Source organism: Alosa alosa, chromosome 13 (assembly GCF_017589495.1).
Source record: "Alosa alosa isolate M-15738 ecotype Scorff River chromosome 13, AALO_Geno_1.1, whole genome shotgun sequence".
NCBI lineage: Eukaryota > Metazoa > Chordata > Actinopteri > Clupeiformes > Clupeidae > Alosa > Alosa alosa.
Window position 1 is genome coordinate 26,331,877 of NC_063201.1, and position 25,000 is coordinate 26,356,876.

At 48.3% G+C, this 25,000-nt stretch overlaps 1 protein-coding gene across 16 annotated transcripts in view; it reads left to right on the forward strand.

Annotated features, from left to right (window-relative positions):
• LOC125305565 (DNA-binding protein SATB1) overlaps window positions 1-25,000 on the forward strand; it is a 53,442-nt gene that overhangs the window by 21,470 nt on the left and 6,972 nt on the right. For 7 of the 16 annotated variants that reach the window (XM_048260368.1, XM_048260377.1, XM_048260373.1 and 4 more), the window contains 6 exons: window positions 1,934-2,045; window positions 2,940-3,017; window positions 5,904-6,355; window positions 8,928-9,221; window positions 11,710-11,814; window positions 12,109-12,264. In XM_048260368.1, the coding sequence (XP_048116325.1) occupies window positions 1,934-2,045; window positions 2,940-3,017; window positions 5,904-6,355; window positions 8,928-9,221; window positions 11,710-11,814; window positions 12,109-12,264 (1,197 nt within the window). Of the gene's footprint in view, window positions 1-1,933; window positions 2,046-2,939; window positions 3,018-5,903; window positions 6,356-8,927; window positions 9,222-11,709; window positions 11,815-12,090; window positions 12,265-25,000 lie in introns of all 16 variants that reach the window. The other 9 variants (XM_048260379.1, XM_048260382.1, XM_048260374.1 and 6 more) reach the window with 9 other exon arrangements.

Sequence of the window (25,000 nt, forward strand, 5' to 3'; positions counted from 1 at the left end):
TGATGTATGGGGCGCGATGTGTGATTAATGAAGAGTGTTTATCGCAACATCTGTGTCACGTCGGCGACTCTGGCAGAGCAGAACAGAGCAGGGAGAGAGGGAGGAGTGGAGGGGGTAAAGTGGTGTGTGTGTGAGTGTGTGTTTGGGGGGGATTGTGACTTGTCTGGGCCCCATGGAGCGGCTACAGATGAAGACCCAGGCAAGAGCCATCCTGGCTGCTTCGCCAGATCACGTCTGATCCTTCAGACCTGCGCAGAGATAACGGCTCAAAAATCCACAAGCTTTTAGACAAAATCCTCATTTGCACTTTTTAGCCAGGGCTTTTATCTGCTGGTGAGTCTGTAGGCTCAACTATTCGTTCCATATCTGAAGTGTATATGTATATGTGTGTGTGTGGGAGTATGTATGTGTGCGTGTGTGGGGGGTTGTCGTTTAAAACATTTTTAGATGATGATAGCGTTGTGTGGTCGATCAGGCCACCTGATGTTCTTCAGACTAACTGGCAGAGGCCTCCTATCTGCTTGGGTATCTTCTGCCCGCAGGTTTGCCAGAGGCTCTTATCACGCCGGCAGCCGAGCACACTTTGCATGCTCTTCATTTACCCAGGCGGCACGCGCGCCATAAAGGTTAATTGCGGCTCTCAATAAAAAAGACAGGCATAGCTGTGTCCCTCTCAGTAACCCAGTGTTCCATCCTCCCGGACTCTGTTGTAGTGCGTTGTGACAGAATCTGTACAGGGAATCATCCTTGGCGTCAGAGACTGGGTGCTATCCCGCTGAGCAACACTAGCATTCCTTTGGTTTGAACGCCAATGCAAGACACAGAGCTATCTTCACTCTCGCCTGATGGTTTGTCTAAGGAGGAAGTCTAAGGAGCTGGTAAAAGCACAGTGTTAACGACTGTTTTGTCTGAGTACGCTAGGAGTTCTTCATGCTCAGAAAGGGAGAGTCTGCTGCTAGCTCATTGGCTTCTCGCTAGCTGCTGCTAGTGCCTCGTCTGCCGGTTCTCTCGGCGATGTTGACGTGCAGCCAGAAGGTTCTGCCGTGTCCCCAAGTGCTCATATTATGGGAATGATGAAGCTGGCGTACCTGTAATTTGAAAACAGATGGTTTCATCTTTTGAATATTTATAACAATCAAAACAATTTCTGCGCTATTCACCCTGAGGCCACTGAAGGTGTTAAGACTTCAGGTTTAATGAAAAGGACTCCTGCCTTTGTGAGGAATGCGCTGAAATATACTCCTTTTTTAAAACAAAATGGGGGGGGGGGGGGGGGGTTGGGGGCATGGGTCTCATGTAGTCAGGGGGAGGTTTACACGTGCTGTGTGGCCTTACCTCTTTTAATGTTTTTTGTTTTTTTTACTCCCTTCTCTCTTTTCATTTTTTCCCCTAAAAAACAGATTGTGGAAATGTCTCTGATCAAAACATTGAGAGGGGAAAAAAACTCCAACACCAAAGCATCATCTGTTCTAATTCCCAGCCTTTAAAGATGCAGAAATCTGATACATGTGATCCCAACATACTGTAATTCAAGACACAATTTAGCATTACACATGCAAACGTGTGGCACACAAGGCTGCTAATTCTGTTTGTTTTACCTGAACACAGGTTTTTTGTTTTGTTTCATGCTCTGTGGCATTTGGTATAAAGGGACACATTCATTTCTTTATTTTCGTCTGATTTGTTTTTTCATTAAGGCCTATGCATGAGTGATTTGTAATGCTGACAGCCGTTGTGCACTAGTATTCAACACAGAGACATGCACACACACACACACACACACACACACACACACACACACAGAGACACACTCACATTGACCATACCTCATAGCGCATGCTCCACAGATTTTGGGATACAGTACAGTAGATGTGTGTTGTGCTCCATTGTAGATTGTGAAAGGCCGTTCTCTCTGCCTCCTCCTCTCTTTCAGAGTATGATTTCCTCCATTGTGAACAGCACTTACTATGCAAATGTGTCTGCGGCGAAGTGTCAGGAATTTGGGCGCTGGTATAAACATTTCAAGAAGACAAAAGATATGATGGGTAAGCAAAACCAAGTAGCGCCTATGCTACAGCAACACTTGTCCTGTCACACCTCCAATCAACACTGGAAATGAGTTGCGTGATTCACTTAGTGTGTGTCTGTGTCTGTGTGTGTGTCTGTGTCTGTGTCTGTGTCTGTGTGCGCGTGTTTTCAATGTTAGAGGTGAGTGTTTGTGAGTGTGTGTGTGTGTTTGTTTGTGTCCCCTTGCATGCATTACAGGAAATAATTTGAACAGGTTCCACATTAAGCTGAGTTTTATGTGTTTGTACAATACAACAATTGTATTTAAAGGTTTTGTTTTTTCTATAAATGTATTTATTTTTCTCTTGTTATTGAATGGCAGAATGTAAATAGACAAACAGGGAAAACGAGGAAATGATCCCCTCCCAAAAAAGCAATTAATAAGTAATTAACTGAAAAAGCAGTTAAGTAAAAGTAGGAAGAAAATTTAAAACTAAATGGTAGTATAACAACATAGCTGGCCATAAAAGGAAAGTTGCAGCAACACAAGAGGATATACTCTTATTTTTTATCATATTTATATTATCACCAGCAGTTTTGTGAACTAATCATTCAGGAAGTGAGTGATAGCAACTTGTGGTATTGGTGGTGCCCTCCTAGTGGCAGTAGCATATCTTCCCCATCCGCTGCACACCCACACACACACACACACACACACACACACACACACACACACACACACATACACAAACACAAACACAAAACACACACACACACACACACACACACACACACACACACACACACACAATGGTGCATGGAGCCACTAACACAATATTCCTGTCTTTCTTTCCGCACCTGTGTTTGTGTGTACGCCTTTGTGTGTGTGTGTGTGTGTGTGTGTGTGTGTGTGTGTGTGTGTGACTGCGCAGTCATGCGCCAACCCTCCCAGCTGGAGGGCTACCTGGGGACGTGTGTCCTCCACGACAGCCCGCGTGGCACCACAGTAGGTACGTCACGTGTCACACCCCCTCCCCAGTCCTACACCCCCCACTCACCCCCACCCCCACCCCCCAGGGCAAACCACATGTACGCCCGCAAGCTGGCACCCTCAGGTGCCTGTTGCCCCCGGCGATACTTAGGGCTCCCTTCATATTCACGTGCGGAAGAGCGGGCGAGCAGGGATGGGTCCTCCGCACTCGCCTCAAACTGGCAGTGCTTGTGTGTGTGAGTGTGTGTGTGTGTGTGAGTGTGTGTGTGTGAGTGTGTGAGTTTGAGTGTGTTTGTGAGTGTGATTGTGACTCGCCCCCTCCCCGCAGCACCGGTCAAGAGGGAAGATCTTCATCACACACACGCATACACACACATGCACAGGTATCTCTCTCTCTCTGTCATGCACCTGTCCTACACACATACGCACGAGCGCGCACACACACACACACACACACACACACACACACACACACACACACACACACACACACACACACATACACACACACATACATTTAAAAGCTTTTATTTGGATCCTAAAGGCAAGCAAGGAAAACAAGATCCAAATACTCTGGCGCTCACACAGACACACATTCTTTCTAACTTTAGTTCTCTAAACCTGTCCACTATCCATATTGTGGTGGCTCAGTCACTCTTTTGTTTTTGCACGCTGTGAGGAAAGAAATACAGAGAGGGAGTGGTAGTTATTGTTTGCTGTGTCTTTTTTTTTCTGGAGTGGACTGAGTGAGTGGCCTGTGAAAGGTAGGCCTCTTAAGAGAGGAGGCGGCCCTGGAGAGCGGCGGCTCCAGTGAAAGAGCTCCCTGGCTGGTCCACGCGGGGCTGGGCAGGCCTCCCACTGCTGGAGGCTGGGCAAGCATGAGGGCCCACTCACCGACAGAGAGAGAGAGAGAGAGAGAGAGAGAGAGAGAGAGAGAGAGATGGAGTCAGTGTAGCTGTGGGTTTACCGTAGCCCCCCTCCTTCCTTCCTCTGTCTCCCATTTCTTCTCTTCCTCTCTCTCCCTCTCTCTTTCAGAAATCCTCACTGTCTTTACATATCAGTCTTGTCACTGTCTTTGGCATCTCTCTCTCTCTCTCTCTCTCTCTCTCTCTCTCTCTCTCTCTCCCTCGCTCTATCTCCCTCAGCTTTTCAGTGCGCTCAGCCCAGTCCCGGCCGGCCCACATCCTCGTCTCCCCATTGTGCCGCTAATCTCGGCCTCTTTGTGCCAGATTCCACACAAGGGCTCCCCCGTTCCTCCGCACGCCTTCGCCAGTGCCTGCACCCCTCTCTCTCCCTCCCTCTCTCTCTTCCTCTCTCTCTCTCTCTCTCTCTCTCTCTCTGTCCCCCTCTCTCTCCCATGTTTTTCTCTCTCTCTCTCTCTGTCTCTCTCTCTTGCCTTTTCAATTTACATGGAAATGGTGTGTGTGCCCCCCAGCAGTTTTCGCGACACGGAGGAAAAAAAGGGGAGAAAGACAAGCGAGGAAAAAGAAGCGAACGAGAAGAAAGGGCTCACGGTTAGCATCAGAGTGAGGGAATGAGGCGGATTATGGGGGAGCTTTGATTATTACCAAGTTTTTTTGTTTTCGGAGGAGACTGAAAGAAACAGCTTTGGTTGGGTTTTGCTGCTCTCCCGACAGTTAAGACATATGCACGTAATACTTGCGATTATTGTACGTATTTTTTTGGAGGGACTCCATACACTTAATCTCTTCTTTATCTCTTATTGATTTTTGTTTTTGATGATTTTCCAACATGCCTGGTTGTGGTCTTTAGAATCCCTGCGCTACATTGTAGCTGCCTTGAGTTGGGATTATTTTCTTTTGCCTACTAGTAGGTGTCATACATACATACAATTTTCTCAGCATTTAAATGTGTTTTTTTATTTGTAATTATTTATTTTTTTTGCCGGAAATCTAGAACAGTTTCTAGTTGTCCCCAATTCCCAAGCCCCTGATTAAATGTCAAATGGTGTTTGTGTACACCTTTTAGTATTTCTGGCTCTTTAAACTGGGTCCATTTAAACGCATAACATTACAATTTGCACAGGCAGTGATATTTATAACTATCAGGAGACTCAAAAAGCCACTGTATCCTTCCTGTCCTGTCAAGCCTAGCCTATATAGGAGGCTCAGGCTTGGAGCACAGTCCTTCGCCCGCGTTATATTTAGACTTTCCCAAAATTTCATATTGGCCAGCTTGCGTACCTTGTTTTAGAATTAAGAGCATAAAGGCCGATTCAGGTTTATCAGCCCTACCCCCATTTGAAGCATCCTCTCCCTCTGCCTGCCACTATACCATGGAGTTTACACAGGCTTGTTGTTATAACTCACATGATTCGGCCACGGACATTATAAACTAATTTCACAAGCTGCCAAGTTCTGGAGATAGAGGTCGCAACACTGGGCCCCTTTTATTTGCTGCTGGAACAGACGAGAGTTTTACAGTCGCCATGCTGGAACACTGGACGCGCCATTTGTTCTGTGTGGTGACACATCACCAGTCGCCACTCTAGATATGGTTTAGCCAGCGACAAAATGTCTGTCTCTGCAAAAAAAAATGTGTCGCCATAGTTTCAGACAATTGTTTCAGGAAATATTTTGATGTGGCAGCAGGTATTATCTGTTGCGGTATTGTTTTGTTTTTAGGTCGTATGTGTTCGAGCTGATCTCACTGTCATTGTCATACGTCTTTAAGTGATTGTTTTTAGAACAGTGACGCTGCTGTCTAGATTAGCCCCAAAAATGTGCAAAGTGTGCAGCAGGCTGCTTTTTACCAGTGAGACGTGACCAAACAATGCTGTCCCTGGTGATGAAGACTGACTGCCCTGACCCCAAAACAATGTGTCGTGAAGAAAACACAACAGAAAGACCCTGACGCACACACTTCTTGTTTGTTCTTGTTGCAGCAGAGATGGACGGCTTGTCAGAGCTGTCCCCACCGGGCCCAAACCACATGAGCTTCAGCCAGCAGCCCATCCCGGGCAGCACAGCCGAGCAGTCGCCCTCGCCAGTCACGCTGCCCCATAGCGGGCAGGCGCCCGGCCGTGCCCAGCTCCCCGGCCTGCACCCGGGCTTGGTGTCCACGCCCATCAGCCCACAGCTGGTCAACCAGCAGATCGTCATGGCACAGATCCTCAACCAGCAGTACGCCGTCAACCGGCTGCTGGCCCAGCAGTCGCTCAGCCAGCAGTACCTGAACCACCCGCCTGTCAACCGCTCGCTCAACAAGCCGCTCGACGCCCAGGTCACGTCCAACACCGAGGTGTCGTCCGACATCTACCAGTGGGTGCGCGACGAACTAAAGAGGGCAGGCATCTCCCAGGCTGTGTTCGCCCGAGTGGCCTTCAACAGAACCCAGGTAAGGAACGAGAAATAACTGTGTAAAAGTGTTTATTTTTTGATGTAATCCATATTGTTTAACTACAATGTAATTATCATTTGTTACTTAAGTTTAGTTTAATTTAGTAAAACTGGTTTTCCTGTGTGACACACTGTCTGAATCAATTCTAGGGGGTAACAAGTTAACATACCCCCATTTCTTGTGTACTCAAAGCACAGCACTCCATAAACCTCAAAACATTATAGTTGCCTCATTATGTAAACTGTAAGTGTATTGACAATTTATTAATTGAGAAAGTATAGTGTTCTATAGGCGCAAGAACAGTGTTCATGTCACCTCACGTATGGTTTATCAAGATCGTTGCCCAACACCCCCCCTCTTTTTTTTTTTGGGAACAAACAAACAAGTGCCCCAGTGGGATGTGTCACCAATGTGTTTCCGTTTAGTCAGCAAGAAGGGCAGATTGTTGTCATGACAAACAGTGGACCGAGACTGTAAGGCATTATGGGTAGACGTGGGTGGTGTCCTGTTGGGAGCTCCATTGTCTCCGGTTTAATAATGGCCTCTATGAAATCACCATCAACTTAAATGAAGTCAGCACTTCACATTTCGAACGTCAAACACAATACACTCATGCTGTTGCATTCTTGCACAAGGAATCAGGCAGAATGCATAGGCACATTCGTTGTTTTTGCTGCACTGTTTACTGCCAAGCCGTAAGGATCTGCGCACAAGACAAGGCGGACTTGCTGAGCCCAGGTCAGAGCTAGGCCTGTCATTACTGGTGAGGGCAATTATTAGAACAATCTCGACTTTAGTCTCCTGCTGAGACTCGAGCGCCATGACAACTGTTTACCCTCATCAGGTGAGACAAAGAGAGAGACCTACCTGGCAGGGTGCCACAGCAAGCAGAGGGTTGGAGGGGGGCAAGCGAGCAGGCTTGGTCATGGAGCGGCGCGGAACAAAAAAAAAACACAAAAAGAACCCATGTGATTTGAGTTTTAGGAGGAGGCCCGAGAGAGAGAGAGAGAGAGAGAGAGAGAGAGAGATAATGTCTGAAGACAAGCAGCGCACTTTGTGGGGGGAGGTTCGCAGCAAACCTCATTACTGCCTCCGCGGCTTTGAAGTTTTGTGTGAAACTGATAAAAATCTATTGGAATCAGTGAATGTGTGTGTGTATGTTAGCCTGCGTGTGTACACGCAAGTGTGTGTGTGTGTGTGTATGTGTGTGCTTATGTGTGAGTCAAGTGGAGGGAGCAGACAGTTATGTTTTTGTGCAAATTGGCAGCCTCTCCATTTATCTGTGCGGTAAAGAATTTGTGATGTGCTTTTCTTTTTTTTTTTTTTTTTTTGGAGAGCTCTTGTAATATTTATTGTGCGTTCCTCTGATGCATTTTAATGAACACAGCTTGTAACGACATGTTGAGGCGTTGACTTTTTGCAGGCTTGGTGGCCTTAGTGATGATCCTGGAGCGAGATGGGGGGTGGGTTGGAGCGGCGTAGGGGTGAGGTAATGCAGTAAACCTGCTTAGGAGCGAATATAAGACGCATGACGTGTGGATCCTGATACCATGATCAGCATTAACTAGCTCTGCAAATTCCATGTGATCCGATTCACCATATCAAGTGAATTAATCCTCATTTGTTTCACATTGGACCCCAGCAACTTAGTTTTGAACAGAGAGTGATTGTGAAATACCTTCTCAAGTCTGTGTTTAACTTTTGTTCAAACGCTTAATCTCTTGAATCCCAACTGCACAATGAGGAAAAGTGAACATTGATCTGTTGGAACAGTGAGTAAATTGGGATTGAAATGAGTCAAGTCTTAGCAGTAGCTAAACTGGGGGCTACTCACAGACTGAGGAGTGGGCTCTGCTTGGTGGGTTTATGTACTGGACAAATCAGTTAACACACTCTCTCTGTCTCTTTCTCTCTCTATCACCCACACATATACAAACACACATACACACAAAAACGCGTGCACACATGCACACACTCTACACACATAAACTGACATCGGAAGTCCCTGCAAATATAGTTTTTGCACTGTAGCAAGTTCACCACATTTGCATTTACCTTCAACATCCTTTAAGCTGTAGTGGCTAGCTAACTAGCACTGCTTTGAGATTGCCCACAAATCCCTCAGTGGTTGGTTAAGCTCTCAGAACCCCCTGAAAGCTTTCCTTGTGTTAAGAAAACAACACAAGAGCTTACAATCATAGTAGATGATTTAGATGACATTGAAAATGTATTTCATTGAAAAGAGTACAACGTTGGCTCTGCGTAGACTGTTGTGTGTTTTTGAGGAAGACATTTCTACCTCAGACTGCATCCTTTCCACCACACAGTGCTGCTGCTCTGACAGGAAAAACCCACCAAGACTTTCTTTCTTCTAAACTCTAACTCTTTTCTTCATCCTATTTTCTCCCACCAATTTCTTCTCTCTCTCTCTCTGTCTCCCTCTATCTGTCTCTCTCTCTCTCTCTCTCTCTCTCTCTCTCTCCCTCCCTCTCTCTCTCTCTCTTTCTCTCTCTCTCTCTCACTCTCTGTCTCTCTTTTTTCTCTCTCTCTCTCTCTCTTCGTCCCTCAGGGCCTGCTATCAGAGATCCTGCGTAAGGAGGAGGACCCCAAGACGGCCTCCCAGTCTCTGCTGGTCAACCTGCGTGCCATGCAGAACTTCCTGCAGCTGCCCGAGGCCGAGCGCGACCGCATCTACCAGGAGGAGCGCGAGAGGAGCCTGACGGCCGCCTCCGCCATGGGGCCCGCCCCTCTCATCAGCACCCCGCCCGCCCGGCCTGTGCAGGTACACCACGACAACGATGCCCCACTTCCACGCTCTGACCAATCCTATATGATCAGCACCACACCCGTCTGGCCCGTAAAGGTACACGGCATCACCTCTGCACTCATATCAGACCTGTGTCATCTGCATCCCACCCGCGCAACACTCACAGGCTCGCCACAGTACATATCAGAAACCGTCATGGGAATAAAACTCACTTTCACACTCACACCAAAACCTGTACCAGTTGGCTAACGAGCTACACCAACATACTCTCTGAGAGCGCAGTCAGATACGATAGCACAGTCAGATACGATAGAGCTGTCCACTGATCAGAAAGATAATATTGTGGAACCCATTAAAAGGAGTCCTTGAAAATGGAATCTTCTTGAATACACCAGGAGCTGTTAACCTTTTAATGAACAACTACATGAGCAAAGAGTGGTACGGCTAGTCATCATAGTTTAAAGAGTGGTATGGCTGATCATAGTTTCCATGGCGTTTTCTAAGAACACTTCAAAGCTAATCAGATCTATTATCTTATGATTACGTTACGTCAATCCAAACCTACAAAGCTGAAGAATATCCATAATAGCCTTCAAAGCCACACATTAAAAAAAAAACTAATATTCTCTCAGCTAATTCTCATAATATGCTCATTATCATTGATAATATATACAAATATTATTGGTCATATTTGTTATTATTAGATATAAAATATTTTGATTTGAGTAAGACCCATTGAAACTAAAGCCGCATGTTTTTTTTTAAGGACTCGGTGACACTGTGGTTGTGAAGCCTCAGAGCTGTGTGTTGCATGCTGTGTGTGCCTGTGCCCCTGCCAGTGTGGCTCCTGGTGACTAACTGAACTATTGCCCATTTCCTCTCCTGGTCGTACAGGAAGAGAGAGCTGTGTGTGCTGACAAAAAAGCGCCCCCCTCTTGGGTGACTAAAGCTCAAAACACCCGCTCAAGTTCCTCCCTCGCGCCAACTGCCACCCACTTTACCTCGGTCATCCCGTAAATCACCAGTCGCCCAACATTTCAGCAGGGGCCCGAGCCGAGAGAAGTGGTAACTCCTCTCTCTCTCTTTCTCTCTCTCTCTCTCTCTCTCTCTCTCTCTCTCTCTTTCTCTCTCTGTCTCTCCCTCTCTCTCTCTCTCTCTCTCTCTCTGTCTGTCTCTCCCTCCTCGGAAGCCCACTTAAAGTGCAGTTGAGTGCATCTTTGGTGGAGGGGAGACAAAGCGGCTCTGTGTGTTTGCTCTGCTGAAGAAGGGGCTTTCACTGGGGATAAAGAGCCTCACGGTGCCACTGCGCCTTGGACAGACAGACAGACAGACAGACAGGGCCCCATCACACAGAGAGAGAGAGAGAAGGAGGGGGGGGAGAGAGAGAGAGTGAGGGAGGGAGGAAGGGAGGGAGGAAGAGAGAGAGAGGTGAGAAGGGGATGAAGACAGACCAGAGAGAAATAAAAAAAGAAGGAAAGAAGGAGGAGGAAAGTCATGGCGTTTGCATGGAGCCGTCAGACCCTAAAACTGCCTCCTCTGTCTGAACCCTGCAGACAGTCAATCCCTCTCAGATGGAGGCATCCGCCATGATTTACACGGCACTCCGTCATGACACTGACAGATCCTGCAATTATGGCAAACATGCGCCCGCATGGGGCACTCTGCGCTCCCCTCGCAGCCAGAGGAAGAGGTGCCCAGACCCCACGCCTAGGGCACCATTTGCATGAGCCACACCTCTTGCCATGATGCACTGCATCGACCTCCCACAGCCATTCCCAGGTGTAGAAGCAGCCACTTTGTAAGGCCATCGTTTCACCCAAAGAGCACATACCTTGCATTCTAGTCCAATGCATGTACCGTCAGTTTATTGTTCTTGAACTCTAAAGAAGAGTGAGTGAGAGAGGAAACAGGGCAAGTGTGATACAAGAGAGGACATTAAGTTCTTGGCTTCGCTCTGACAGACCCACAGCGTTGGTGTTGTGACGAGCCTGTCCCATAAATCAAGCAGGGTGGCAATCGTGGAAGGGCTGGGAGGAGTTTTATGACTGTCATAAAAGCAGCTGTGGAGGCATGTTTCCCACATATGTAAATGGAGCATCGGATGACTTGTGCAAGTTTGTGCACGTCACTGCCCCCCCATCTCTCTCTCACACACACACACACACACACACACACACACACACACACACACACACACACACACACACACACACACACACACCCTTAACAATTAGATCTGGTCACAAAATAACTGGCTGCAGACACTCGTGCTTTGTGAGCCAATTATACCTTTCACTGGGTAAATAAATGAGGGGTATTTAGTTTTGTTGAAAATGTGGCAAGGCCTCTTTATCCAGAGGTGTTTTCCTCTAACATGTCAAAGCAAAAGCATGCTTATTATGCTTTCTTTTTTTAAGACTGATGAGGCACTACAGAGGGAGCAAAATGATTTAGGGAAAAAGTTTTTTCTGAACCGTTCCTCTTTTTTTACCAGAGTTGAACATTCGCAGAAGTCGTGGTACGAAATTGGTTATATATAAAATTTGATGTGAGAAGTAAGTGTGTTTGTGTGTATGTGTTTCAGCCGAGGAGAGAGGAATGTAACAATGTGAGACCTGAAGACTGGAACCCGAGAATTCCTGTAGGAATCTCACCTGTGAGTAAATCACCCAGCCGCGTGACCAATAGGGTAAACATCTCACTCACTTCAGTTGAAGTCACTTTTTCTAACATGTTCTGTTATGTTGTTTTTTCCTGTCACATTTCTGATGTTGACATTGAAAATAGCTACTCATAACTATGTGACTAACATATACTGTAGACATATCCAGACGTTTACCTTTTGTACTTATGTAAAAAGAAAAATATATGCTCAGAGCATTTTACATATACAATGGTCTTGCATTCCTATGCATGTATTTTGAAAAAAATGTAACCCGACGAACGTTTGTCTGTGTTCGTAAAGCGTGCTTATCCCTCCCAGGTGAAGCCCTCCCCCCTGCCCACTGAGTGGAACGGGAAGTCGGAGAGCTGCGTGCTCAACATCACCTCCTCCATCTACGACGAGATTCAGCAGGAGATGAAACGCGCCAAGGTGTCCCAGGCCATGTTCGCCAAGGTGGCCGCCTCCAAAAGCCAGGCAAGTGGCTGCTCATTGCTCTGTCCACTAGTTTCTACACTCAGCGCTCAGTGAACATGACTTCCTTCAGGACCACTCCTAGCGACAGTTTACAAATCAGTAGAGAAGTAACAGTTATCTTTGGCAGAATGGCTAAGTTCAGCGGGTCTTCAGCTTGTTGTATGTACAAAAGTATCGTAGAGCAGCTTCAACACCCCCAGAACAAGCTGCACCAGCAGTAGATAAGATGTTTTTAAAAGTAAAACAAATAAACACACAAATGATACACTAATGAATACAAAACAGTCAAACAGTAATACAAACAAGATAAATGCAACACAGAAATACTCACACTAATAAACTAATAACTTCTAACTAATAAATGTAGTCAAATATAAGGTGGGCATGCAACACACTCATTTGAAGGACAGCACAGTGGTAGAGCTGGGGTAGTGGTGGCTATTTGTTTGGGAAACTCTGCTGGCAAACTGGAATGACAGGGGACTGGTTTAGATGGACCACCTTAACTCAGAGAGCCACTGTGGTTGGCTCCGGTGAATCAGCTGAGCGTCAGCTGTTGTGCTAAACAGCAGGCAGATTGCTGTGGCCTACCAGAACTGCTGTATATTGTTCATAAATAAAACGTTTGCCCCTCCCGCAAAGTAGCGGCCATCGATCTGTAGAGGACTTGACTCCCAATCTGAACCGTTTATTTTTGAAAGCCCATTAGAAAACAAACTACCTCTGTTAGTTTTGACTTGCCTTGTTATCTGAGGAAAGAGAAAAGCAGAGTTTTCCCTCTTCAAACAATTGCTCCTTTTTCCCCCAGCGCACCCCCTCCTCTAGCTATCCACTATTAGTTTGCCAAAACTATCCGACATTTGCATTAAGCAAACATCAAACGCCGGCCCTCACGCAGATAGAAGTGACTTTGGAAAAGAGGCTCATTGTTAAGCCTGTCAGTCTGTGCCTTGTGAGGTAATTTACTGCCATAATGACACATGTCTCCTTTATTGTGGGTTGGTGAACACCAGGTAGTGTTTCAACACAAAACAGGCGTGTTTATATTAGCTGGGTTTGAAGCTGCTTTTCTGCAACGTAGTTGCTGTTATCTTGTGCCGAGAATAACACACAGCTGAATGACGTTTTGTGTCGGCGAAATTGCCGAGTGTTTAACTGTATTAAAACTAATTAAAGAAACGCGAAGCAAGCCCATTATTAAAGGTTTCATATATCCATGTGCTCAGTTGAAGATTTTCTGAATTGTATTTGATGGAGGGGGGAGAGCAAAAAAAGATTAAAAGGCCTAAATTATCTGAAAATATCAGTGGGTTTTCGCTGATTGCGCTGATTATAGTTCCTGATACCTTTGTTTTACCAAATTGCAGTTTGATGCACAAACCACTGTTTTTGTCAAAGGAGTTCAAAGACTAGCGAGAGAGGGAGTGGAATGGGTTGAGCGCGTGTTGGAGAAACGGAGCGAAGGCGCGTAGAGAGAGAGAGAGAGAGAAATAGACAGGGGAGGGGATGGGGGGAGGAGGAGGAGGCCAATGCATTAATTGTGAAGGGCTCCTTTTAGCGTTTTGTAAGAAAGTGTCATCTTGGAGGAGCTGCGGCTGGTAGGGTTGTGGGTGTGTGTGTGTGTGTGTGTGAGGGGAGCCTCCTCTCCAGGCCTCCTTCTCCACCACCACCACGGTTGCCGCGGCTCCTGCCGCCATCGCGGCGGTGGCAGCCCTCATTCATGGCTGGTGTGAATGTGAATTGAGCAGCCGATAAGAACTGTGCTAATTACGCAGCTGAAAAGGGGGCCTGGGAGAGCACTTATCTCCAGCTCCATCTCGTAATGTGCGCTCCCCGGGCAGCTGGTCCCCCCCGCCAGCCCCCCACCACCACCACCACCACCCCCGCCAACCCTCCACTCCATCACCACACTGCCATCCACGCAAACACACACACACACACACACACACACACACACACACACTCCACCTCCAGCAGCAGCAGCCTCATCCGATCCCAAACCCCGCCACTCCCCGCCAGCCCTAGCCCGGGCTCCCAGGGGCCAGTGACTGGAGGTGCAGCCAGTGGTGGCGGGCGGGTGGTGGTGGTGGTGGCAGCTGCCTGCCTGCCTGCTGTGGGGAGAGGAGGAGGTTTATGAGCAGGGCAGAGTGAGGGGGGTGGGGACGACCGGGCTGAGCCTGGCCTGCAGCCTGCAGCAGGCTGGGTGGTGGTGGTGGTGGCTTGAGGAGAGTTAGATGGGGGTTGGGGCGGGCGGTAGCCCTTGTGGGGCTGGCACGCGGCGTGTCCGATCGAATGGCATGGTGGTCTCAACCAACACCAACCCCCAAAACCCCCAAAGCCCCCCCCCTCCTCCTCTTCCTCCTCCTCCACCACCACCAAACCCCTTTTGCACTGTAGCTCTGTGCAGGAATCCTCAACAGCAGCACCAGCTGCACAGCCAGAGCCCCGCGTCGACCCCCCCATCCCACCCGGCCCCCTCTCTGCCTGCTCCTCCTGGAGAGCGCTGGCACCAGGGGCGAGAGCTTTGGCTGCAGAGCTGCTGAGCTACATGCTCCACCCGGCCCTGCCCCTCAGAGAGATGGAGAGACAGACAGAGGGGAGGAGGAGGGGAGTGTGAGAGGAGGAGGAGGAAGAGAAGAGGAGCAGGAGAGAGAGAACAGAGAGATGGGCGGAGTAGAAGGAGGCGGGAGGTGGGGGGCACAGTTGTGGTCTCCTGGGCTTCGAAGACTGTAGGAGTAGGAGTGTGTGTGTGTGTGTGTGTGTGTGTGTGTGTGTGTGTGTGTGTGTGTTCAGGGGGGCAAACTGGCATGTGTGTGTGTGTGTGTGTGTGTGTGTGTGTGTATGCATGAGTGTATATGCGTGGGGGATGGGTGCTGGAACGCAGCCATATCTTTGCCTCTCTGGGCTCATAACAGCAGCAGGCCTCTGTGCCAGCCTCTATCTGTTCTGTGGCACTTTCATATTCTGAGTAGCATTTCAATTACCTTGTCCTCCTGCACCAATATTCCGCTTAATGCAGCCGGCCCAATGGAAATTTCTCATTCACCATCCGTTGACACTTCCTATAGTACCGCACACCATGTTCAGGAAAATGATCGAATTTTAAATATCTCCACTCCAGAAATCATAGAAGCTCTCATTCAGATATCATCTGCACAAATATGTGCATGTGTGTGTGTGTGTGTGTGTGTGTGTGTGTGTGTGTGTGTGTGTGTGTGTGTATAAAGCCACCATAAGAGGAAAAAAATATCCCATCACACTCTCTTCATTTACAAATCAAACATTTACCTCATCCATGACCGCACCCCCCTCCCCCTCCAGCCGCCTCCATTTAAGATGGTGTCAGAAGCACTCATACTCCCCCGCATCCTCTTAAGAGAGCTGTCAGGCGAGCAGGTGGGGGCCTCACTCAGCCTGTCACCACCAGCTAGTGGAGACAGAGAGAGAGAGGAAATGGAGAAGTATGGAGGGAGTTAAAAGCAGACGATGAGTGGAACTCGAACAGAGGAGAGGAGATGAGAAGAGAGGAGAGGGTAGGGGAGAGGAGGAGAGATGAGGAGAGGAGAGAGGAGAGGAGAGGGTAGGGGAGAGGAGGAGAGATGAGGAGAGGAGAGGAGAGGGTAGGGGAGAGATGAGGAGAGATGAGGAGATGAGAAAAGAGAGGAGAGGGTAAGGAAAAGGAGGAGAGAGGAGGAAAAAGGAGGAGAATGGAGAGAAAAGGGGAGGAGGAGGAGAGGGGTGCTGGTTCTAGAGGTGGTCGGCCCGTGGGGTAGAGAGAGGTGGGAATTGCCTGGGATCAGAGTCCCTGCTGTCATGTCGCCCTGTCGGGCTCCCCTCCTGAGGGCAGCTGTGTCCACACTCACAGCGTCCAGGCTGACCAGTCTCTCGCACGGTCCGTGTCAGTTAGTCAGTCTATCTCCCTCTCCCTCTCTCTCTCTCCCTCTCTCTTTCTCTCTCTCTGCTCCTGTTACTCCCTCTTTAACCCCTTTTATAAACTCTCCTCATGTCTTTCACTCCATCTACACCTCCCACAGCCTTTTTTATTCCCTCTCTCTATGTCCATTTTTCTTTCCCCCTCTCTCCCTCACTGAAAGAGGCTGTGGTAATTAGCAGGGCTCTAATGAGACAGAATGTCAGTGATCTGGTGTGCCTCAGCAGCACAGGGGGGCCAGGCGCAGGGCTGGAGTGTGTGTGGGTGGGTGTGTGTGTGTGTGTGTGGGTGTGCAAGGGAGGAGGGTGGTGAGGGGTTGGTGTGTGCCATCTGTCACTGAGCGCCTGGCTCGCTGCTCTCTGGGGGGCCCGTACAGCGCCTCGCTGGATTGGAGAGAGTGTGAGCATCCGTGTGTGTGTGTGTGTCTGTGTATGTGCGTGCGCGTGCACGCTCACAATCCGGTTTGATCACTGGACCCTTCCCTGCTCACCTAAAACGTCTCTCTCCACTTCTCCATTCTGAGTCTCACTTCCTCCTATTCATGCACTTCACTGAACCCACCCTACATCCACCCACGTCCACCAACACCCACACACACACACACACACACACACACACACACACACACACACACACACACACACACATACACACACATCCATCCTCCACGGCACTAATGTGATCTCCCAACCATGCGCACGTCCCACATTCGGCAGCCCCGGCTGTCTCCCAGCCTGGCCCAGAGACTCAGGCTTGATCAGAGCGGACGGGCAGATGTTTCACACATTAGCCTTTTGTGCACCCGTTCCCCGACTCCTCCCCACCCCCCCCCCCCCCCCACCCCGCAAGCGGGAGGGGCCTGTGGCCGCTCAGGGAGATGATGCTTCGGTCAAAGCTGCTCCGTCCTTCTGTTCGGCTCACCCTGGTCCAGGTTAAAAAGCTGTCCACAGAGATATCCACCGTCCTCGACTGTGGATGCTGTACAGTGCGAGTCTGCCACCGCTGTGAAAAGAACACTTTTTTTTTTTTAAATCCATCAAATTGCTTCCCCCTCTGTAGTTTTCTTTAAGAGCCCAAAGTTTGTCGTGATGACGGGAGTGTTGTTTCACCTCAGAGAATTTTACTTTTATTATGGCTTTGTGGTGACACGACAATTCTGGAATAAATGGACCGTAGCAAAGAGCTAAATTATTTTTTCTTTATTGTGGTCTGTTTTAGAATTGTTTGTTTACTGAAATGGATTCATCCCTCCTTTCCCTTGGGCCTCTCTGTGGCAGCGGCAGCAGCAGGCGGATTGGAAGGGAAGCATTTCTGAGAGGGGGAGAAAGGCCATGACTGTTTATTAATTGATTTATTTATTTATCTGGTTGCCTGGTTATTAGGTTGCCTGGGAAACAGCTGCAGCTCCCTGTATTATTAAAGACACAATTTTCTTGAACTGCAGACCCAGATGTCTGAATAATTAATTTAGCGTATGAATTATCGCACAAAAGGCAGTCGACCACCCCCACCCCCACCCCACCCCTCTCAAACACACACACACACACACACACACACACACACACACACACCCTCCCACCCCCTCTGCCATCCTTTGAAATGAGCCTTTTTCTTATTGTTTAATGGACGGGACAATTTTGCACCAGAGTTTCCTCCCCTGTGTTTTTTGCCAGTGCCCCCATTATACACCTCCACCCTCCCCACTCCCTCTTCCCTCCCCTTGGTGTGTACCTCCTCCTCTCCTCCCTCCTCCTCTCCTCCTCCCCTGGCATGGCTGTGGTTGCACTGAGCATGCCTGTGCATTTCTGCTCTCTTTCATTCCTCCATCTGTCTCCCTCTGCTCTCAGGCCTCTCTCCCTCCTCTCTCCTCCTCAGTCCCTCCCTCCATCCCTTCCTCTCTCATTCTCAGTCCCTCCCTCCATCCCTTCCTCTCTCCCTCTCCAACCCTTTGGCTCTCTCCTGCTTCCCTCTCATTCTCTCACTCTGTTACTTCATATCCTTCCTGCCCCCCCCTCTCTCTCTTTCACACTATCTTTTCTATCTGACACCTACCAGGTCTCCATCCATCCCTCTCTTTCTGATGTCCTCTCTATCTATCTATCTCTTTCTCTCCCTCTCTCTCTCTCTGTCTCTCTCTCCCACATCCTCTCCTCCTCCCTCTTTTGCCCTTTCTCTCTTTCTCTCTCTCTGTCTCTCTCTCGCTCTCTCTCTTAACCTGGTCTCCTCTCATGCAGCATAAGCAGCAGCAGTGGCAGCAGCAGCAATCGAACCCTCCTGCCTGCCCCGCTTATCTATGTCCCAGCGGTGCGGCGGGGGTCTGCGATACTCCTGCTCTCTCTCTCCCTCTCTCACCCCCCTCTTTTTTCCTCTCCGCTCTCTCCCCCCCTTCACTGTCTCCTCTGACAGACCACACAGGGCTTGTTCTGAGGCCCATTCGCGCTAATCTGATCAGGCAGGCAAATACGCCGGGAAAAGCGGCTTTAATGATCCCCCTAATTACCTCAAGTCAATACCAACTGTATTATTAGACTCCGGGAAAATATTCCATTAGGGTGCCCCCCGTGGGACCCCCCCTGCACGTAGCGGTGTCACGCGCCGCGCGCCCCCACGCTTGTAATTAATTTTATTTACACACGCAGGAATGCACAAGGTGACCTGCAGTCTCGGAGTCAGCTGCTTGCTTGGTCCCCCTGCCCCCGCTCACTTAATCAGATCTTTGTCATAATTATTTATTCTGCATGCTTCTGACACACGCCGAGAAATATTTCAATTTAACTGCAGCCTCTCCCTTGCTCTCAGTCTCTCTTTCTCTCTCTCTCTCTCTCTCTCTCCCTTGCTGCTCTCTGCCTCTCGCTCTGTCTTTTTGCCCTCTCTCTCTCTCCATGGCTCCCTCTGGTTTGTACACAGGGGCCCATAAGACTCAGCCGTGTGCATCCAGATGCATGTAGCTGTGGTGCTGTGGACTCTGCAGTCTTTGGGTTGGGGATGGCTGCTGTTTGCTCTTCCAGTGGCAACGCTTAAAAATCTGTAGTGCACCTCTTTTTGGCTTTTGCTACTATCATGCATAACGGGAACAATCAGGAACGATAACTACAAACAAAACTGTAACTATAAGGATATGAGCGTCCATACTGACCGACGATAAGGAAAGTGTCTCCTTGTGTTGATCAATGTGAAGATGTATATTTGATGGATTCGCATTTTGGCCGTCAGCTTTTTATCTTCCTGAAAATCACTCTGAAAGTGGTCCCAGACGATACCGTTCTTCATGTCATATCGTAGGTTATGTGTGAACGTTGTCATTGATACAAGCTAGAGTGATCCCAGACGATAACGTTCGTCATGTCATATCGTAGGTTATGTGCGGACGTTGTCATTAATATAAGCTAGAGTGATCCCAGATGATAACGTTCTTCATGTCATATCGTAGGTTATGTGTGGACGTTGTCATTGATATTACTGTAGATAGAGTGATTCTTTTTTGCCTCTATTGTTATAGTTCTCGTTCTTGGTGTGAACAGCCCTTACAACTCCCTGTCTTTCACGTTTTCACCGCCTTCCTATCTTCTTTCCTTCAGTGTCTATCTCACTCTCTCTCTCCCCCTCTCTCCAAGTCCCTCTCTACATGTCTTTATAAATTCAGCTGGACTCTGATGGTCAGCTCTGCACATCAGCAGGTTCACGGGCGACGCTTTACACCTGTCCTGAGGGCCTTGCAGGGCCTCTCAAACTGCCCACACACCTCAGCATTCTCTGCTTCCTTGGATTTACTTTGCTTTTGGTACGGATTCAAACAAAAAAAATGTTATTAAGAGCTCCAGTAATATTGCCCCCTGTGTTGAACCAAGCTCGAGGTTTATTAATTTCCCAATATAATTTTATATTCCTCAGGTTTACACAGTACTACTTTTGTTGTGTGTTTGTTGAGAAGACTGCACAGGAAGGCCTCGCCTGAGCTGTTGCTCTCAGTGCATTTCATGGTGTTTAGGTCCTTCTGAAAGCAAACCTGTAGGCCAATTTAGAGTGCTGATTTAGCTGACATACACAATTTGCAGGTTTTATGCAGTTTTAATCCATAATTCAATAAGATCAGCCATGATTTATCAGCTTAATTACTCTCTGATATTAGCAATTAAACTCCAGCTTTGAATTAAATCTCAATCAAGTGCTTGTAATTGATGGACTCTTATTTCTTGTAGGGACGTGATGGGTTTCTCTCTCTCCCTCTCTCTCTCTGTATCTCTCTGTATCTCTCTCTTTCTCTCTGTTACCCTCTCTTGACTGTGGTTTACTGTACTCCACCGCATGTCAAGCTTCCTCCTATCTGTTCCTGGCTCACACCCTCCCACATCGGACCCTTGCTTGTTGAGTGTGGTTTCGCTCTCTACTCCACCCAAAGCTGTGGAGGGGACAGGGAGGTGCTGGGATGGTATCGCTGACAGTTATGCAGGGTGGTGTTGCCTGCGAACAGGGACACACAATGATTAGTGGCTGTCAAGGAATTAGCGAGAAAGGTTTACTTCCATCTGCAGATTTTTTTAGTAAATGATTATAAATGAGTGTAAGGCTTGTCACTGGAATGAGTGTGTATTTCTCACAACATGTGTCCGTTTATTGGTTGTGATGAGAGAAAAATGATAATAAGTTACAGTAATTGAGTGAGGTTCAGGCTAGAAATAGACCACATGAATGATTCAAAGAAAATTCTGGAATGTAAAGGCCTGCTCTTAAGGTACGCCGCACAGTTTAAACAATCCCACTTAATCTGCCTCCGCCCATTTTCACACAGGCAGCAGCACGCCATCGGGCTGCGACAGCGCAGGCAAACATCTGTTGCTTTAGTTCACCACCGCTATCGACATCGTTAGATCGCCGACGCCACTATCGTGATCTAATGATGTCATCTGAGGCAGGCCCCGTCGCTCTCTCACTGCGGTGCTTTTGTGGTGTCAGAGACCAGGATGTTGGTTTGTCGACGAGGTTTCACGACGGTGACGCACCTCAGGCCTGCCAAAGTAAAACAACAGCAGCCCCACAACAACGGCAGCAGCAACAATGGGGTGTTGTTATTTTCAATCTGGGTGACAACGCTTTGTGGCTGAATGCTTCCCGTGGGGGTTGATGTGGAGTTCAGTGGGGGCATTGGCCCCATTCTCGCCACTGCTCTGCTCCTCGCCAAGAAAATTTGAATAAAACGCCAGAGTGCTTAATTATTTTGCATAGAAGTAGAGATTCTCAAAATGGGCACGCTTTTTCCTCCCTCTCTCTCTGTATCTCTCTGTATCTCTCTCTTTCTCTCTGTTACCCTCTCTTGACTGTGGTTTACTGTGCTCCACCGCATGTCAAGCTTCCTCCCTATCTGTTCCTGGCTCACACCCTCCCACATCGGACCCTTTGCTTGTTGAGTGTGGTTTCTCTCTCTACTCCACCCAAAGCTGTGGAGGGACGGGGAGGTGCTGGGATGGTATAAGCTGACAGTTATGCAGGGTGGTGTTGCCTGCGAACAGGGACACACAATGATTAGTGGCTGTCAAGGAATTAGCGAGAAAGGTTTACTTCCATCTGCAGATTTTTTTAGTAAATGATTATAAATGAGTGTAAGGCTTGTCACTGGAATGAGTGTGTATTTCTCACAACATGTGTCCGTTTATTGGTTGTGATGAGAGAAAAATGATAATAAGTTACAGTAATTGAGTGAGGTTCAGGCTAGAAATAGACCACATGAATGATTCAAAGAAAATTCTGGAATGTAAAGGCCTGCTCTTAAGGTACGCCGCACAGTTTAAACAATCCCACGAATCTGCCTCCGCTCCATTTCACACAGGCAGCAGCACGTCATCGGCTGCGACAGCGAGGCAAACATCTGTTGCTCTAGTTCACCACCGCTATCGACATCGTTACATCGCCTCGACGCCACTATCGTATCTAATGATGTCATCTGCGCAGGCCCCGTTCGTCTCTCACTCGTGTGCTTTGTGGTGTGTCAGAGACCAGGATGTTGGCTTGTCGCACGCAGGTTTCACGACGGTGACGCACCTCGTGCGCCTGCCAAAGTAAAAACAACAGCAGCCCCACAACAACGGCAGCAGCAACAATGGGGTGTTGTTATTTTCAATCTGGGTGACAACGTTTGTGGCTGAATGCTTCCGTGGGGTTGATGTGGAGTTCAGTGGGGGCATTGGCCCCATTCTCGCTCACTCGTTCACTCCTCGCCAAGAAAATTTGAATAAACGCTCAGAGTGCTTACTATTTTGCATAGCGAGAGATTCTCAAAATGGGTACGTTTTTCCTCTCTCTCTCTCTCTCTCACTCTGTCTCTCACTCTCTCTTTCCCTTTTTTGTCCACATGCCTATTTTTGGGAGCCAGTGTTTTGCTTATTGTTGCAGGAGATTCACATATGCCACGGGAACGCATTAATATTTCTTTGTCAGCAGATGGACATGCCGACCGTGAGAGTAGGCCCAGCTCGCTCGCGCTCGCTCGCCTTGCTTACAAACCCAACACACGTAACTTTGCAGAGCTCGCTCTCCCTCACTCTCTCTCTCCCTGTCTGAAAATAACAGGTTTGAACATACTGTATTATCTTTTGAGTTTATCTGCATAACATTGTCTGCCAACACTGGGCCTGTGCCAGGATCAAGGAGGGGGGTAGGAAGGGGGGGTAGAAACAATAATGCTTTGTCTGCTGCACTGTTACTTCTCTCTCCGACATGAAGATGTTTGTCTTTGCCGGGTTTTTTTTCTTTTCGTACAGCTCCATTTATTTTTTTTGTGTGTGTTGTTGTTCCTCACAGCCTCCTTGTGCTATCGAACACAGCCTCAACAATGGATCCCAATCTTTCGAGAAATTTCCAAAATTCCTTCTCCTCTCGCGCCCATACATCCCCGCCCTTCCATCCAACCCACTCATCTTGCACGTCCCCTTTTTTTTTTTTTTTTTTTTTGAATGGACAATCTGGCCACATCTGCTCCCAAGACCTCCCCATACCTCCTTTGTGTTTGTCTGCCAGAAACGGCCCTTTGCACTCCAGCATCAGATCAGGCGATTTTTTTCAAACGGCACGGCTGATAATCTCATCACGGTTAGCATGCTATTCTGAAGGGTGGAGAGAGGCAGGTCAGCTGGCCAGTGCATGGTGGCATTGTGGCCAATTACGGATGATAACAAGCAAATGTGATTATGAGGAAGGTGTTGCCGGGACCGTGTGACTGCACCGGGGAGTGTCGCTGGACTGCGTTCTCTTTCTCGCCTGCGCAGCGCAGCGTTGCGGCCCTGCAAGCATACTGCCTCGTTTATTAATGCGGCCGTTTTTTTTTTTTATTCCCCACCGAAGGGATGTGAATGCTGTGCTGTTCTCTCACAGAGCTGGCCTGTGCACTCATTGGCAGCTTGTGACTACTCTCTCTCTCTCTCTCTCTCTCTCTCTCTCTCCCATTCTGTCTCTTCCTCTCTCCATCTCTATCACTCACTCTATCTTTTTCACCCCCTCCTTCTCTCTCTCTCTCTCTCTCTCTCTGTCTCTCCCTCTCTCGCTCTCAGTTCACATACACATGCACACTCGATGTGCTGCACCGCATAGCTGGGTGAATCTCGCGCATGAATTCCGCCATTGTGTTCCAAGAGAAATATTTTTATCAAAACGCCACTCGGCTATTTATACCGGCCGCACAATGGAGGCCCTGGCTGGCTGTGGGGGCCGGGCCAGCCAAGCCATTTATTCCCCCAGTGAATGTGCACCTCTTGACCTCTGCCCATGAACGGTAGAGACCTGGGAGGGGGCAGCAGCCGTCATGGCGGTCAGGTCAGAGCAGATCCGCTGCTGATAAACCAGAAACCAACCAATCATCCCACCCCCACCCCCCTCTCTCTTTCTTTGTGTCACTTTTCTTCTGACTGACTCCACTTTCTCTCTCTCGGTCACACTGCTGTTTCAGTATTAGCACGTTTGGAGGTGTGGGTGTCGTGGTTTCTCAGTCTTATCTCACAGGGATTTCTTTGCACTGTAAATTACATTCAAAATGAGACAAGTGAGTGTAAGATTGTGTGAGAGTGTTACGTTTTTCAAAAAGCCTCATTGTACGACTAGCAAACCAAGACATTATTTAGGATTATTTTAGATAGATTTGATCGATGGCAGAGAGGTGTCAGTATTTCTGACATGACTGCAGGCTTATCAGCGCTCGGGCGGGTTGCTTTTGGCTCTTCATGGAGTTGGAGGGGAAATGGCCAAAAAGCCAATTAGCCACACCCACCCAGAGTCCCCTCACCCTGCTCCTGTTCTGCGACCCCGCGGCTGCACTGTGTGTGGCAAGGCTCTGGAAGAAATGCAATTGGACACACACAAACGCATCGACAGTGCTGGTGATGAGGGGAGAGCCGGGCTCCCAGGTCCTCTGCGTGTGATGTGATGTTTTTCGTTTGGGCCGCACAGTGCTCACTTGGCAAAGCTGTGATCGTTCGAGTAATTCATGTTGCTTGAGGGCCGTTGTTAGTGACCTCCATTAGATAGAATTTTTTGAAAGAATTTGCCTTTTGAAAGTTCTAGTTTTATGACATGTTTGTTTTATCATCAGCTGCTTTGCTCATCAACAGAAATTGGATCTTCTCTTTTTTTTCGCGTTTGACTTTTTTTTTGATTGTTTCTTGTCTCGACAATTTTGAATGTGTGTTTTGGTGTGTGTGTGTGTGTGTGTGTGTGTGTTTTTGGTGTGTGTGTGTGTGTGTGTGTGTGTGTGTGTGCGTGCGTGTGCTAGTAGTGTACAGTCTGGTGTGTGTGTGTTTGGGTGTGTTTGTATTGGAGGAA